Genomic DNA, 16,494 nt, shown 5'->3' with positions numbered 1-16,494 from the left:
GTGAGTCTTAATAAAATATTACTGTTGGTCTGTATATATAAAAAGGGTCAGATATATTCCATAGACTAGCTTATAAGCTAAAATGCTAACAAAAGCCAGAGATGAGGCCAAATGTAATAGGGTGCAGGATCTAAAAGTGCCAAGATTTCAGATAGTTTAGCATATTTGTCTGCTAACTTGCTAAAATCTCGGCACTTTGATTCCTGCACCCAATTACATTTGGCCCATAATTGTTGTATGTGCACATATCTGCATGTGCTCATACACATCAACGATATGGACGCATGTAAGTCACCTGCAAATAGGATATTCAGCCACGACTAGATCTTTCTTGGGCAGACTAATTATTTGTGTGGCCACACATGGTCTATTACAGGGCTAATTTGGGTCAGAATCAGTAGTGGATTTTACCTAGGGGCTGCGAGGCTGCAGCACCCCAAGTAAAATCCTCCACTTCAGTGAGCCAATGCAGTCCATGACTGCAGGTGGCTTCCTATTGGAAGCGCCACCTGCCAGTCACGCACAGTACAGGCAGCCCCAGGGGGAGGTGTCTCCTCCCCCTGGGGCTGCCAGTCTGGGCTGCCATAAGCAGAGAGCTGCTCTGCCTTTCGGGCAGCCCTACAGAGCTTCTTGGGGCTGCTACCAATGCAGCCCCGAGAAGCTGGTCTAGCCTCTCATGCGTATGTCCCGATGCCTGACATTCATTGTGCAGGCGCCGGGACCAGAAGCAGCAGCAGCCCCCCCTCAGGTAAGAGGGCAGGAGCCGACAACGGCATCCCAACAGTCAGAATTCTGACACCATTATGTAAGTACCCTACGCTAACCCTTACTCCTACTCCTCCCTCCCCAGTGCCTAAACCCAACCTCCCCCCTCCCCACACCCTAAACCTAACCCTCCCCCTAACCCCTGATACTTCACTTCGGGATTATAGCAGTCGGGATTCTTGCGCCAATATTTTGACCGTCGGCATCCCATCTGCTGGAATGCTGACTACGTCCCGTCTAATTTGCAGTCAGATTCTCACTGAAAGCCAAAAGGGCCACTGTATTTTGCTGGCTTTTTATTCACACTATTACGTATACATAATTATACCCAGAGACTGATTAAGTGGGAAGGGAAGGAGGTATGTAATTTCCTTTAGGAGACTTCCCGCATCCAGTGAAGACTCAACAGCCAGGTGACCTAGGCCTTGATTGCCTGGTGGGTGAACCCAGTCTGCTCATACACAACAGCTGTACTTCAGACACCATCAGAATAACTGAGAAGTAGCACAGGCTCAGTGAGAGAACATTGTCCATGCAGAGATAAGTGTGTAGAAAGGGGAGCAACGTACTGTTGAAAGACAAACATCACCCAGTGATGAGTGCGTGTCTGACAGGGTAAGGGTGTCGCCAGCTAGTAGATACATCATCCGAGGAGAGGTTATTGGCTGTAAGTGAGCCGGTCACTGTAACTGACCTAATATCTCATAACTATATATTATTTTATCTCCATTATCCATGCGCCATGGTAAATTGTGCATATTATCATCATCTTTTATTTATATGGCGCCACAAGAGGTCCACAGCTCCTTACAAAGTACAAAAACACAAGTAGTATAAACAGATAACACAGGAATGAAAATGATACAATACAGAACATTGCAGAACATGGACATTGTTTTTAAACATTGCTGCATCAGCAGTCATAAAACTCAAATAAGCAGCAGGGTGGCAGAACCCAAAGATTGGGTGCTTTTGTAGGCAGTGGGGAGGATATGGTGGTAGAATCAAGGGTAGGAAAAGCATGAGGGAAGAGGGCCCTGCTGGTGAGACTTACAGTCTAAAAGGATGGGGCAGACAGGTGACACACAGTGTAGAGACAGTGAGCAAGGAGCAGGAGGTTAGAAAGCATATGCCTTACTGGGACTTTTCCTGGTAGGCCAGTGGTTGTTCTTTATATTTCTTTATTGGAAGAGTTTTAATAATCAATGGGGAGCGGAGCTGGGGGTGTATGACAGCCTATGTATTGTACAGCAGTCACTAGGATGCTATCTGTATTGTACGGAAATCACTAGATCATCTATATTGTACAGTAGTCATACCAGTGCTTGCTGTATTGCATGGCAAGCACAAGACTGCTCTCTGTATTTTATGGAGGTCACAAGACTGCTCTTTGTATTGTATGGCGGACTCAAAAATTCTCTCTATATTGTATGGTGGTCACAAGAATGCTCTCTGTGTTGTGTGGGAGTCACTAAGATGCTGTCTGTATTGTATGGCAGTTACTAGGTGGTTTCCTGTATTGCCTGGATGCTCTTTGTATTTTTATTGTATTTGGTTACTTGTTAAATATCGTTTTTTAATGGAATTCATCTGACTACACAGATGACAATTTTTACAACATATATTTAAAGCTCTCTCTCATGCATGATGACACTAGGCACTTAATTTAAGACCATATGAGGACTACTGTCCAGGGTACCCCGACAATTGAATCCAATTGACTGTAACTATGTATTATAGAGGGAGTTTGGGTCATCTGTGTCATCACTAACTCTTGAAATCACTTTCCTTTTTTTCAATATGAATTAGCGCTGATGCCACATAATAAAAGGCACAATAAAGATAAATTCAAGGAACACTAAGGGAGAAATGTAGCAGCCGGTGAGATGCAGGCATTGGCACGATTTGGCAAGTCTGAACAATGTTTTAAAGAGGCAATCATTTATTTATTTTTTAGAAATAAATTTATTTTAAAATTGAAGGAAATCATTTACATATACATAATACAAAAAGATGACAATGCTGAGTTCAATTACATATTTGAAATCTACAAATATGTAAAAACATATAATGAAGGGAGGTTCCGTCTGGCGTCCACCCATCGACCAAGCTCATATTCTTATTTTAGGAATACAGTCACCTTTCTGGTAATTGAATTGGTGAATCTCCCATCAATATCTGTGTCTCATATCATTGTGTCCTACCCATACAGTTGTAAATTTGTGTTTGCATTGTGACTGACAGAAGAGGCAAGCATTTAAAAGAAGAAACCAGGTTGGTTTTGTCTGTTCTATTATTGCTGCTTTAAAACATAGGGTAGACTTGCCAGAATAAAGCTGATGCCTGCATCTTGTACCCCTTTTAAACCGACCTAAAAATCCCAGGTTGATGCACAAGAACGTGCATCAACCCGGGATTATTGTCAGTGTAAATGGATCCACCCGGGTCCAGCAACCCTGGATCCAAATCGAGTACTTTGCAGGGTTGACCGCGGATCGTTCCCGTGTCACCCTGCAGTGTAAACGGAACAATCCGGGTCACGATGACCCAGGATTGTGCCGCCTGCCGCCTGATTGGCCGGCTTCAGTGGCGCTTGGAGATTATATCATCTCCAAGCGTCTACTGCAACCAGAGCCGGCTAGGCAGCACGGAGCAGCGCACACCACCTGCCCATCAGTGCAGACTGATGGGGTACATTAACTTTTCACAGCAATGAGAACTTTTACATTCACAACCCACCTCTCCTTTCTCTGTAGGTGTGTGACTACCATTTGTCACTTTCATCTTCTCTTCTTCTGTCAGCAGCTCACAGCTCTCTGAATCTAACATTACATCCATGACCAGTCCCATCTGCTGTAACTGCTTATTTTTCATCATACAGGACAGAAACAGCAACTGTGAGCATTAAGATGTCAAGGAATGAATCAGAGGGTGTTTGCACCCAGAAAGGATTGCAAACTGCTAAAGTAAGAAAATAAAATAATAAGAATCCACCAAGATCCATATTTTGCAGGTTCTCAAAGCTCAACATTACTCTCAGAATTTAGGAGTAAATTTAGGAAACTGTGCTAAGGATCTTCTAAAAGGATACAGAAATATCCAGCGCAGCTGCACCCATGGAGATTAGGAACCAGGGGATTGCTTTCACAAAGTACTCTGGGCGGCGGTCATGTGACATGATGGCAGCCGCATACATCATACTGGCCACAGCAGAGAACAGAATGGCCCACACCTGAATCACTGAGAACACCATTCCTTTGCACTGCAGATAAAAAAAAGATTGTGCTTAACCTATTAGCGCAAAACAAGATACTAAACATCCAAAGAAATCCATACATATAAGCCTTACTAGTGATGTTACATGGTAAATGCGTGTTCCAGCAAAAAACGCAGAAGCAATTAAACCCTGAGGATGTTGCATGAATGAGTTCTGCTTCTCCTCACTTTATCAGAATTACAACAAAGCACAAAGAGGAAGGGCAGTATATTAATATACTTAGATTACAGCAGTGATGGTCATGGGCCTCATTTAGAGTTGAGCTCAATTTTGCAGCCTTAATATACATGTAGAATTCAGGATGCAAAATTGAGCTTTTACAAATGTATTTTTATATCTGCACATATCTAATGATACATGAAGCCAAATATACTGTGTGGGAATTCAGCTGCATCAATGTACACTTTAATGGTGAAAATAATTTAGTATGTCTCACTACTAGTTTCAGCAAACCATTAACTACAAGTACCACCATGCAATGGCAGCAAGGGGCTGTTAGGACCTCTAATAGTACCAAATAGTAAATGCAAAATTAAAATACACAGTGAAAAAAAAAAAAAAAAAGACATCCATTCCTTTATTATGATCTTTATTGAACACCTAAATTCTTATAAAACTGTAGTTCTACAGTCTACCAGCAGTCCAGGGCATAAGAAAAACATGCAGTATGTTGAGAGCCTTGGACCATTAGGAGTCTCAAGAGGCGATATATCGATCCTTGTATATCGATAAAGTGGAGAAAAGTTGCCCAAAGCAACCAATCGGCTCCTGTCATTTCATAGACTGCACTAGATAAATGACAGTTAGAAGCCGATTAGTTGCTTTGGGCAACTTCTCTACTTTCTCTCTCTCTCCAAGGGGTAAATTTAATAAGAATCATGTCTGGTCAGAGGAGAAACACTCACAGCATCGCTGAAACACGGGAGACTTTTGACAGTGGAAACACACAAAAATTTACCAAGAATCGTGTTTTGCTGAATCGTGTTTTTAGATCGTGTTTCTACAGATAAAAGAGGTAGAAATAACAGCGCTATGGATGTATCTAATAAAATAGTGAAATTAAATTTGTGCCATAAAAAAATAGAATAAGAAGAATGTAAAACATCTATTTAGTTTAGTAGTAATTCATGCTCATCTTAAGACCCACAATACAGCAATGGTAATATACGTACAAATAAATGAATAAAACAATGCATCAATAATTCAGACAAAATAAAAAAAATAAATTTAGTTGCAAAATGTCCCTTGTTCTGTTGCACACAGCTCAAATTGTATGTGTAAATGTTCCGTGGCTGTGTGCTGTACCTATGTCAAATAGATTTGTAAATCAAAACAGCTGCGTCCGGCTACTAAGGGAAAATAGTAGATTTCACTTCAAAGCATTTCCTTCACACAATCCACTAAGGGGAACAATACCAGTGTGATCACAAGGGCATAGCTACATGCCCGCCGATGCAGTCTCGTGTTCATCCATAATTAAAGTTGTTTTTCGGAGAACCCTACTCCTCAGAAATCACAACAGTGCAGGTAGCACCATGCGTTTTTTTATAACACTGCACCACCATTCGGAGATACAGTATATGGCAGATGAGGTTGTTACCACTAACAAATGCCGGTATAAAAATATTGTACCTCCTTAGACTTTGCAGTCTATGAACAGTGTCCGGTCTGGAGGTGTTGTGTAGACAGCGGAAGGTAGTGGGCGACAGTGTCTGGTCTGGCAGTGCTGTGAAGTTGAACCGAAGGTTCGTCTATACAGCAGCAGGTGGCGGGTGGCAGGGGAAACAGTCGGGAAGCCCGACCGCCGGCTTCCCGACTGTAAAACCCCGTAATCTCGGCATGGGTTAAATGACAGGCGGCGACATCCCGACGCCTGTCACTTTCCCTACACCCGGCTTACCGATCGAAGATAAGCCTGAGCGACGTCAGCTGCGCGGGGGGGTGGTAGGTTTAGGGTTACCGGGGGGATTTAGGGTTAGGCACCCCCTGGGAGCTTAGGTTTAGGCTAGGGGAAGGAGGGGGGTGGGTCAGGGTTAGGCACCCCCCTGGGGGACTTCAGTTTAGGCGGCGGGGAAGGCGGGTGGGTTAGGTTTAGGCACCCCTAAGGGAGCGTTAGGGTTAGGGGATAGAATAGGTCAGAGAATACTTACCTGGGGACGATCTGGATTTTCAGTGCTGCCGGGATGCCGCTGTCGGGATTTGAACCACCGGCCATGAACCCGGGTGGCAGGCTGCCAAACGGAGCACAATGATTAACAGCAGGTTGTGTGGTGCGGTGCAAGTCATGGTAACCTCCCTAATGAGTTTCTTCTACTTGGGATTTCTTCAGAGGGGTTTCACCCGACCACAGACACTAAATAGATGTATGCGTTTCCACATGCATCTCTTCCTCGGTAAATGACGGAGCCCTCATGGGTTACCAGCCAATCAGAGGTCGCTCTAAAGTAAGTGGGTCGCTGAATGACAGCCATGCGGCTTACAGCCAATCAGCTGCAGCTCAAGGCCCCCATACATCAGCAATTGATTGCAGCAATCGTGCAATTTGCAATCGATTGTGTATAAAAAATCTTTCCCTTTTTCAATCGATTGTGGCATCTCTGCAATCGATTGAAAAAGGGAAAGATTTTTATACACAATCGATTAGTAATTGATTGCAGCAATCGTGCAATTTACAATGTATGGGGGCTTTTACTCTAGAGCGGCCTCTGATTGTCTGGTGGCCCGGCAAATGACAGAAACCACGCGGTCTCCATCATTTACCGGTGTCTTCAGTGTGTGAGCGGTCAGCGGTATTCGGTTTGTTTTCTTGGCATGGTCGGGACTCTACTGGAGAAAAGGACTGACCTGGGCCAGGAGGTAGTTAAGTATTTAATTTTTTTTAGGCATAACTATGGATTTCTACTGGAGAAGGGGACCAATCAATGGGGAGAAGGGGAGTATGTGTGAGTGTGTAATAAAATTGTACTTTCTACGGTGTGTGTGTGTACTGTGGTTTGTTTGTTTTTTACAGTGGGGTACCGATGCTGGTTGCCTGCTGGCACTTGTAGTTCCACAATGCAAAAGGGCAGACACGCTGGCATGTGTAGTCCCACTGTAAAAAAAAAAATAGTACCCATCTATTATTAACACTATTACCCCTGCACCCACCGGCCATGGGGGCAGAGCTCCCGAGATCACCGGCCTGGGCTGACTAGTTTGGGGTGTTAATGCTTTGGCCGGGGTGACCCGGTGAAAGGGTCCCCCTGGCTGTGGCATTACACTCCGGCTAGATTGAGTCCGGTGCTGGTTTTAAAAATATGGGGACCCCCACGACATTTCCCCCCAAAATTTTTAGAATCAGGACTGGCTCAGTCCAGGAGCCCGGGGCTGGTTATGTTTTTGGAGGCAAACTCCACATTATTTTTTGTTTTAAATGTAATCCTTTATTGACTAATTACAGGCAAAAACATACACAGATCACACTGATCTGTGTATGTTTCTGCCAAACACGCAGCTCAGGAGGTAGTCTATTTAAAACTTCTATTTAGGACAGAGTTTGCTAAAATTACACCAGTGATTACAATCACGATTCTTGGTAAATTCCTGTGTTGTATTCCTGGCTATAGAAAGTGCCTGCAAGTTTAGGCCGATGATGTATTTATTACTATTTGTGTTTTCACCCGTGATTTACAGAGACAGTTTCATGATTTCTCACAGGAGTTTGCCTTTAGTCAATTTGCAAGTGGTAAAAAATGGCCACACACACCCGTGATTGGACATCTCGACTAGACACGATTCTTAATAAATTTACCCCCCAAGGCTTGATACATTTCTCCCAGAGAGCATGACAGGCCAAGAACCTGCTTGCAATTATCTAGTCAGAATGGCTTTGCTCCGATTGGCTAGAGCATAAGGAAGTTACTATGATTTGATACTTATGTACAAACATAACATGTCAATAGACTTCATTATAGGTAATTAATCCATTTTATAAATGAACTTCATTGATATAAGATGGGATAATTGAAGATTCATAATTAATCATAAGCATGGAATAAATCTAGGGAATTGGTGAATCTTTATTGTAATGTGTGTTTTTATTTATTCAGTATAAAATAGGGTACACTACAGTTCTACAAGGGCTAGCATACACTTGTAATGTCACATACTAAATTACTATTTTTTTTGCAGTCTTACTTATTATTATTAACCCAAATCCCTCTGCCTACGAGACTTGGGAATGGCTTTAGTACCATCAGCAAAGGTCTGGGTTTTCCTTGTGTCGGTGTATTTTTTTTTTACTAGATCATTCTGGTTGGAGTGGAGTTCCTCTATTACAGGTGGTCTCCAGCCTGGAGGGATCGACAGTATGTATTTTTGCACTATGGCCAGAGGCGTAGCATGGAGCAACGGCACCCGGAGCAAGTGCATGTCACGGCACCCCCCCTTCCTAGTGGGTGTCTGTCCCATCCCTGTGGGCGTGTCTCTAGAAAGCCTTTTCTGCATTATCCCCCAAACCTTTATCTTATTATTTTTTATATAATAATTTTTTTTTAATAATTGACCCCCTGTAATGATATGTTCCCACTCTTGTGGCTTATTCCTGTATTCTTTCCCCAGTAATATAACTCCTCCCCCACCCCAGTGACCATAGCTGCCTTGGTGACACCACATACCCTTCATTGATTACAGATCCCTCAATGTGCCCCCTTCCATCCCATATATACACAGCAGAGCGTGTGACATCTAGCTCAGAGGAGATTGGTCAGTCAGTCCCCGACAAGCAGGAAGCAGCACTCAAGGCAGCTGATGATCACACATAAGCCCACTCTGTGTGCCTTCGGCCGGCGATCCAATCCTTAGAGAAGGATACTTCCGTTCCCCCTAAGCACTTTTGCAGTGCTAAAAACTGCGCCTCCAGAATGCCAATTGCAAGGCATTCTGAGGCACAGAAACTACATGTAATGCCGGTGGTCACAGACCGCCGACATCACAGCCCTGCCCCTCACTGTAGTCTGGGAACATTATGCAGTAATAGACCAGCCTGCCAGAGGAGCAGAGAAGGCATGCGACCGCAGCCGGGAAACGGCACTGCTGGCACTCACAACAGGTTCTGGCACCTGGAGCATGTGCTTCACCGGCTCCGTCCTCGCTACGCCCCTGACCATAGCACAAGTATCCGTAACATAGCCTGCTATTATAAGAATTATTATTAATACTACTGCTATTATTAAATCACAGTGCAGTTCAATGGGGGTAGAGCATATGTCATCAGATTACAGAATGTGAAAACAGCATACAAGTTAAATAGTAGAGTGGAACAAACAATAGGGCAGTAGATGTCAGGGGAAAAGTGGTAGGTTTAGAAGTTTGCACCTGTGGCTAAATCAGGATGTGTTAAAGGTAAACCATAATTTGTTGGCGAAAAGAAACTAACAATAGAAAATATATTGAAAAAATTACATATACAGTAGAATACATGTGAATGGTTGTGACTAGATAGGCTTACTCTGCCACCTTGGTCACATACTGGGCGGGTTGCATCAATGCTAAAAATGAGGTCCAACCTCCAAAAATGCATAGAGCCAGTAACCACCTGCTGCTAACTCTTCCTACTACATTATAGGAAGTTTAGTCACAACCACCTCCAGGTTCCTACAACAGCACCTGGAACCACTTACTTCTGGGGGGAAGCAGCCAGGAAGCAGACGTTCGAAATGCCGACTGCCGGCTTCCTGACTGTCTAATCCCGGCAAGATACTAATGACAGGCGTCGAAATCCTGATGCCTGTCATTAAACCAACGCCGGGAGTCTGACGCCGGCTTACAGAACAAAGGCAAGCCAGGCAGCCGCGCGGGGAGGGGGGTTAGGTTCTAGGGCTCTGGGGTACTTAGGGTTAGAGGCACCTCCCCAGGAGGGTTAGGTTTAGGCTAGGGGAAGGGGAGTTAGGGTTAGGCACCCCCTCGGGAAACTTAGGGTTAGGCTGCGGGGAAGGGGGCGGGTTAGGTTTAGGCACTTAGATGGAAGTTAGGGTTATGCACTTGGGGGGAGGTTGCGGCCGGCGGTATTACATACTGATTCCCTTCTGGGTGTCTGGTTATTCTGCTGCAGCAACTCTATTAGGGAGATGGCAAATTCCTCTTGACTGCATTCATTTTACACAAAGATATCACACTTAATATTTAGCAAATCAATTTATTTACACCTAAACAAAAACAGATTTGATTAGCAGGTTATTTCACATCAACTGATCTAATTTGTAACTACTTTTTTACCTTAGTTACTAATTATTATTGCACTCAGTAAATTAAATTCTGACTGCAAATCTTGGATTTTATGTTTTTATCTCAAGTAGTTTTTGAGTTATAAAAATGTCAAAAATCCACAAATGTTGGCACTTGTGAGCATATAAAAGCCTTATTTTCTCAGGCCAGTATAGCGATATTTTCAAAAACAAATGTTGTTCAGAACATAACTGGATTTAATTTGATATACCACACAACTAGGTTTAAGGAAGTAAACATTTAATGTTCATAGACTCAGACATTTACAAACTTACTTCAGAAATAACAAATGGTTTACATTTCTCCAAATCTGTGCTTATTCCACAATATTTTAAGTTTGTCCATACCAAATTTCAAGTAAGGATCTCAATTGAATCTTATATATTTAGTATTGTTTGTTTATAGTAACGGGTTTAAACTTCTGATTTTGTAGTACAGTATATTGCAATCAAATCAAAAATATTATTTTCCCCCACTTTTTTTAGTTTCTTAATCTTGGCAGTGTTTTTTTCTTATAAATTAATATCATTAACGGTCTTATAACTTGAAGACTGCAATATGTACGTCTGCATTATAACTTGCAAACTTTTTCTCTGAAATTTAAAAAGATTTAAAACCTGGTAAAGTATTTGGTTAATACTATAAATCATCAGATCAAAGTATCATTTGTCTAGAACACAGGCTCTCAAACTCGGTCCTCGGGACCCCAAACAGTGCATGTTTTCCGGGTCTCGTAAAAGAATCACAGAATAAAAGGAATTTGCCCTCCAGCACACTGCAACTAAATCAAAAATACTTGAATCCTACATGATAATAGAAATTCAGAGGTATTCAAGTATTTTTGATTTAGCTGCAGTGTGCTGGAGGGCAAATTCCTTTTCTCCTGTAGTTCAGTGTAAACCCCGCCCTTTACAAGCACCTGTGGTATATCATTAAGATGATTGAGCAACTACCATATTTTTTGCTCCTGACAGAATCAGTGCCATGTGGAGGTTTTTTGGGGTACCTCCAAGGTAAGTTAACTCTCAGCTCATACATGTACGGTTATCATGCAGTACACCAATTTGTAATTATATGACCCAAGTGTGGGTGCTACTATTATGTAGCAATAATTATTTTGGGGTGAGCGTTTGAGAGTGGGGCCCCCGGGGTTGTTCTGGCTGGACCTTTCTCATGGCATCACCACTTAATTCACATAGAATATTTTTTCACTTCTCTAATAGTTTGTATATTATTTATGTAATTTCAATTCTTTTATATTTCATTAACACTTATTGATTTATCTTTACACATCTATCCTTTCCACTTCACTATCACCTTTTTTCCCCTTTTCGTGTGATGCCCTGGGGATGGTCCTTGGCTGGAATTTTTGGGGTGCCTTGCTTCTCGGATATGAACCCCTTAATGTTAGGGACGCTTGTGTAGAGGAGCCTTGACATCGGCCCAGCGCTTATTCATATATTTGCAAATGTATGTAACCAATGCCTCTGAATTTCTATTATCATGTAGGATTCAAGTATTTTTGATTTAGCTGCAGTGTGCTGGAGGGCAAATTCCTTTTTTTCTGTAGTTCAGTGTAAACCCCGCCCTTTACAAGCACCTGTAGTATATCATTAAGCTGATTGAGCAACTACCATATTTTTTGCTCCTAACAGAATCACAAGTGAAATCATTACCTCCATCTGTGGATCTTTTAAAATGTGTCAGTGAGTAATGAAAACACCTGTGCACCTGCTAGGTGACATGGAAAACGTGAGCTGTGTGGAGTCCTGAGGGCAGAGTGAGAACCACTGATCTAGAATAGTCTGTAAAATGAAAGCAAAATATCTGGTTGCTATGGACCACATCACTAATTCTGCCATTTCACTAGTTCTGTTGAGTACTGGAGTGCTGTACCTCTGCTTGTCAATCACGTTGACGTTGGGCAGAATTTACAAAGCAACGGCTTGCAAGTGAGTAATTTTAACGGCAACCGGAGTTAGTGTTAAGCATGCCGGACTTTACACGGACTGCGGGTGCGGTTTTAAATATGGACCTGCAAACCGCTGGGAAGCAGCGGCTTACAGAAGCCGCTGCTTCGTATATTCTCCCCTAATTCTTTGTAACTAGAAAGAAACATATAAACTGTTCAAAAGTTAAGTACCCAACACAGAAAATTGGGTTTTCAAAATTTGCTGAACTGCTTCCAATAGCTGTTTCTTAAGCTAGCTACACACTATGCAATTATTGGGCCGATTTACCAATAATCGGCCTGATTTATCGCCTAGCGTGTATGAATGATCGTTTTGGCATTTCACTGATAAAACCGTTTAAAAAGTCCACAAACGCATTCCTTCAATTATACGATCGGTCGGCCAAGACAAACTCTCAGCCTCAATTTGAGCAGTGTGTGCATTCTCAATAATCTGCCCATATTATCTAGGTTTTCCCATGACTATGTCATCTTCCTTACGGGTGGACGTATGCAAAATCTGTGGTGTGGCCGAAAGTCTTGTTTATTGTGGCTTTCGTTTTGCCATAAAAAAGTTGCCCAGTTTGTCTGCCCGATCCAAAAAAATAAAAATCGGACAGTCTGTACCTAGCTTTAGCAGGTGAAAGTGGTGCACTACACAGACTGTTAAGTTAATGATAGGTGGAGCAAAGCCAAATGAGATGTTGTTGGATGACAGGACACATATGGTATTAGCGACTAAAAAGTATACCTTGCAAACTAATGGGTATGCCCACATTTATTCCATATGCATGAACGTAACAACTGTCCAGGTACAGATCAGTTAAAGGAAAAACTGATTAATAAATTGGAAGATGCAATGCAAGAAAGTGTTCTGTACAATCAGTGGCTGTCAGTTGAGAGGTGCAGTTTTACTGTAGATTTTGGTGACACTTTCTGTGAAAAAAAACCCCATTCTTTTATAAATGAACAGCAATCTGCATACAACTAGCTTAAAGAAAATGAGAATAAAGATTTATCAGAAAATGACTCTTTTGTGATGCATAATGATGCTCAATCCTTCCGTTGGAACAACAACCAAGTAACAATAAATCCCACTGCAGGCAATTATTGTGAAAAAAATACTCTGATTTATATTACCACCCAAATAATTTATTTGGTTTTAATTTTTTTCAGTTTCAGGAAAACAAAACAAAGCTCAACTTCTAACTAGTATTTTTGACCTGTCGTTTATCAGGTTGCTAGTTTTTGTGGTCGCCATATAGCTTCATCCCTTTGTGTCTTTCAAATCCAATCCCTCAATGTTCTCATCTTTGTCAACCTTCCATCATCTGTCATCTTCCATCTATCATCTCTGTTCCCCATCCCCCTCTCTGTCATCTCGGCTCCCCTGCCCCCACTGAGGGTGTGTGCAGTGATCGCAAAATACGCGCTACAGCAAGTTGGGGACCCGGGTTTTAAGGAAGCGCTGTGTGTGCTGCCTGTGTGCAGCGCTGCAGCAGCCAATCACCACTGGCGTTGTCTTCTCCAATCACACCAACGGATTCTCATCAACCAATAGCTTTCGACAGCATCTGATTTAATTGCCGTTTGACACCACTCCGCCCGTGCTGGCGGGCCCTCCATGCCCGCCAGCACGTTCTCCAGATGGACTCTGTATCCAGCGGTGATAAAGGGACAGCGGTCAGAAGGACGCTGCTGGGGGCACTTTCAGCGTGTACAGGGGATGTGCTTCCGGGATAGCGAGCTCTGATGGCCGGTGAAGTAGTGGAGACCCTGAGCAAAGATAGGTCATTCACTTACAGCCTACGGTTACCATTGTGCAGAGTCTCACCTAACTCCAACTGTGTCACTATGTGCATCCCCCCTAACCCTCCCTGACTGTGTAACTGTGGCCACCCCCCCAACACTCACATTGTAACTGTGCGCATCACCCCCAATACTGACATTGTAACTGTGCGCACTCCCCCCCCCCCACACAACCCAGACTGTGAAACTGTGCGCATCCCCCCCCCCCGTGTTACTGTGGCCACCCCCCAATACCGACATTGTAACTGTGCGCACTCCCCCCCACCCCCCCTAACCCTGACTGTGTAACAGTGTGCAGGCCCCCCTAATCCTGACTGTGTAAAGAGGGGTACACACTTGACAGATATATCTGCAGATTGAGTGACCTTAAATATATCTGCAAATGATGGATGTTCATACACACTGAACCACCATCATCTGTAATCTCTGCTGCAAGTGTACACACAGCACAACGACAAGATATATCTGCAGATATATCTGCCATCTGCTGAGCAGCACAGCTGACATGATATGTCTGAACGATGTGCATTCTTTCCCTTGTCCTCGACTGCGTAGCGGTGTGTATTTCCCATTTACCATGACTGTAAATGGTTTGCACCACCCACCTTACCCCTGCACTGCCTGTCCTTTACCACCTCCTTGCCCCCAATACTATCCCAGCCATCTACCCTTACACCCCTCCCTACCCTTAGTACTGCCTGCCCCTAACCTCTTCCTTGCCCCCAGCACTGTTGCAACTGCTGTCTGCACTTACCCCTCCCTATCACCAGTTCTGCCTGCCTTTACTGCCCTCTAGCTCCAGCTCTACCAACTTCTCCCTGCCTTTAGCCACCCTGCTCTACCCCAACTGCTGCTTGCCCTTAACCCTCTCTATCCCAACTGCTACCTGACCCTAGCACTGTACCAACTGCTGCCTGCCCTAGCCCCCAATAATAGGTGATGGGACCCAAAAACAGTGGAGTAGGACCCCAATTTTTTAAAGTGATGGGTCCCTTGGGCTCACCATAATTATAACACAATCTAAAAAATTAAATGCATAGGAAAGGGACGGCCAAGCTCCTCATCCAAGTGTACACCAACACCTTAAAATCTGAAATAAAACAAGGGCGCCTCCTAGTGCAATAATGTGTGAAACACCACCAATGAGTGCAAATAACTATAAGTGGACCCGTACCAAAATAAATATAAATGGCTTATCTGTATTTTTTGAAAGAATTCAACATAAAGTCCCAGCAAAATTAGTGTTGCTATATTTTAATAGGACTCCAATTGACATAAAAAGACACACTAATTAAAATTTATATATAGGAAAAAATGCTCCAGGTATAAGAGAGATAGAATTGCTTATCTGAAATAATAATAAAAAAAAAATAATAATAATAAAAAAAAAAAAATAGTCACCTTCACCCCGTGTCGACTGAGAAAAGTCGGCTTCCTAGTTGTTCACCCTGGAATAAAAATGGCTGATATGGGCGGTACAAATCTTCCTGCCCATGTTTCCTCCTTCTCTGTTGATGTATGCCATCGCCGTGGCACTGTCAGATTGTACATGTAAGGGCCTGCCCCTGAGAAAATGTTGTGCCTGTACCAGAACACGAAAAACTGCTCGCAGTTCTAGCACATTTATAGAGAGCTTTCTCTCTTCCAGTGACCAAACCCCCTGGAAGTGGAACCCTGGAGACTGGCATCTATTGTGACTTTTGTCCTATTGCAAGGAAAAAATTGACAATCCCTGGACAGTTTGGGAGTGCAGAGTCACCAATTCAGGGATCGGTGCGGCTGTAAAGACAGGGGGGAGGGGGTGGGGATATGATCTAGGCAGGAATCCTACCTTCTACAATGCTGCAGGATAAATTTCTGAAGAGGTCAGGAATGGAAGCGTGCAAAAGGAACCGCCTCAAATGTGGCTGCATGCAGCGTAGTATGGACACCCTGTGAAGACTTAAAAATGACTCGTACCTGCCCCTTGGCAGAAACACACACTGACACAGGGTGTCAAAGAGAATGCCCAGAAATGCCATCCTCCCAGCAGGGACCAGATTGGACTTGGACAGGTTGAGGACCCAGCCGTGGAAGTCGAGAGTTGCAGAGATTGAGCACTGATGAAGCTTTGATCAGCAGTTCATCTAGGCAGGGAATTACAACAATCTGCCCATGTCAGAATGCGTGACACTTCTGTCACAGCTGCCCGACTTAGAGTGTCTCCTTGATGGTTGATGTAAGCCAACTGAACCTGCATAGGCTTTCCGTGCAGAATGTGATTTGCCAACCTGAGGACCCTGCACACGGCCCGAAGTTCTAATATGTTGATGGGCAGGGCTGCTTTGACTGCTGTCCAACGGCCCTGAAAGGAGTGCGGCCCGGTCACTGCTCCCCAACCCCGGAGACTGGTGTCCGTCATGAGGAGTACCCAGTCCAGGATCCAGAA

The 16,494-nt window shown here is 43.5% G+C and overlaps 1 protein-coding gene across 6 annotated transcripts in view; it reads right to left on the bottom strand.

The window, feature by feature from the left end:
* TMEM44 (transmembrane protein 44) overlaps window positions 1-16,494 on the bottom strand; it is a 54,663-nt gene that overhangs the window by 15,033 nt on the left and 23,136 nt on the right. For all 6 annotated transcript variants that reach the window (XM_088444751.1, XM_088444748.1, XM_088444749.1 and 3 more), the window contains 2 exons: window positions 3,857-4,027; window positions 3,505-3,660 (listed from right to left, as the gene is read on the bottom strand). In XM_088444751.1, the coding sequence (XP_088300877.1) occupies window positions 3,505-3,660; window positions 3,857-4,027 (327 nt within the window). The remainder of the gene's footprint in view (window positions 1-3,504; window positions 3,661-3,856; window positions 4,028-16,494) is intronic.

Source organism: Taudactylus pleione, unplaced genomic scaffold, assembly GCF_031769625.1.
Source record: "Taudactylus pleione unplaced genomic scaffold, aTauple2 ptg000372l, whole genome shotgun sequence".
NCBI lineage: Eukaryota > Metazoa > Chordata > Amphibia > Anura > Myobatrachidae > Taudactylus > Taudactylus pleione.
The sequence above is the reverse complement of the archived record's forward strand: the minus strand, read 5'-3'. Positions and strand labels throughout refer to the sequence as shown.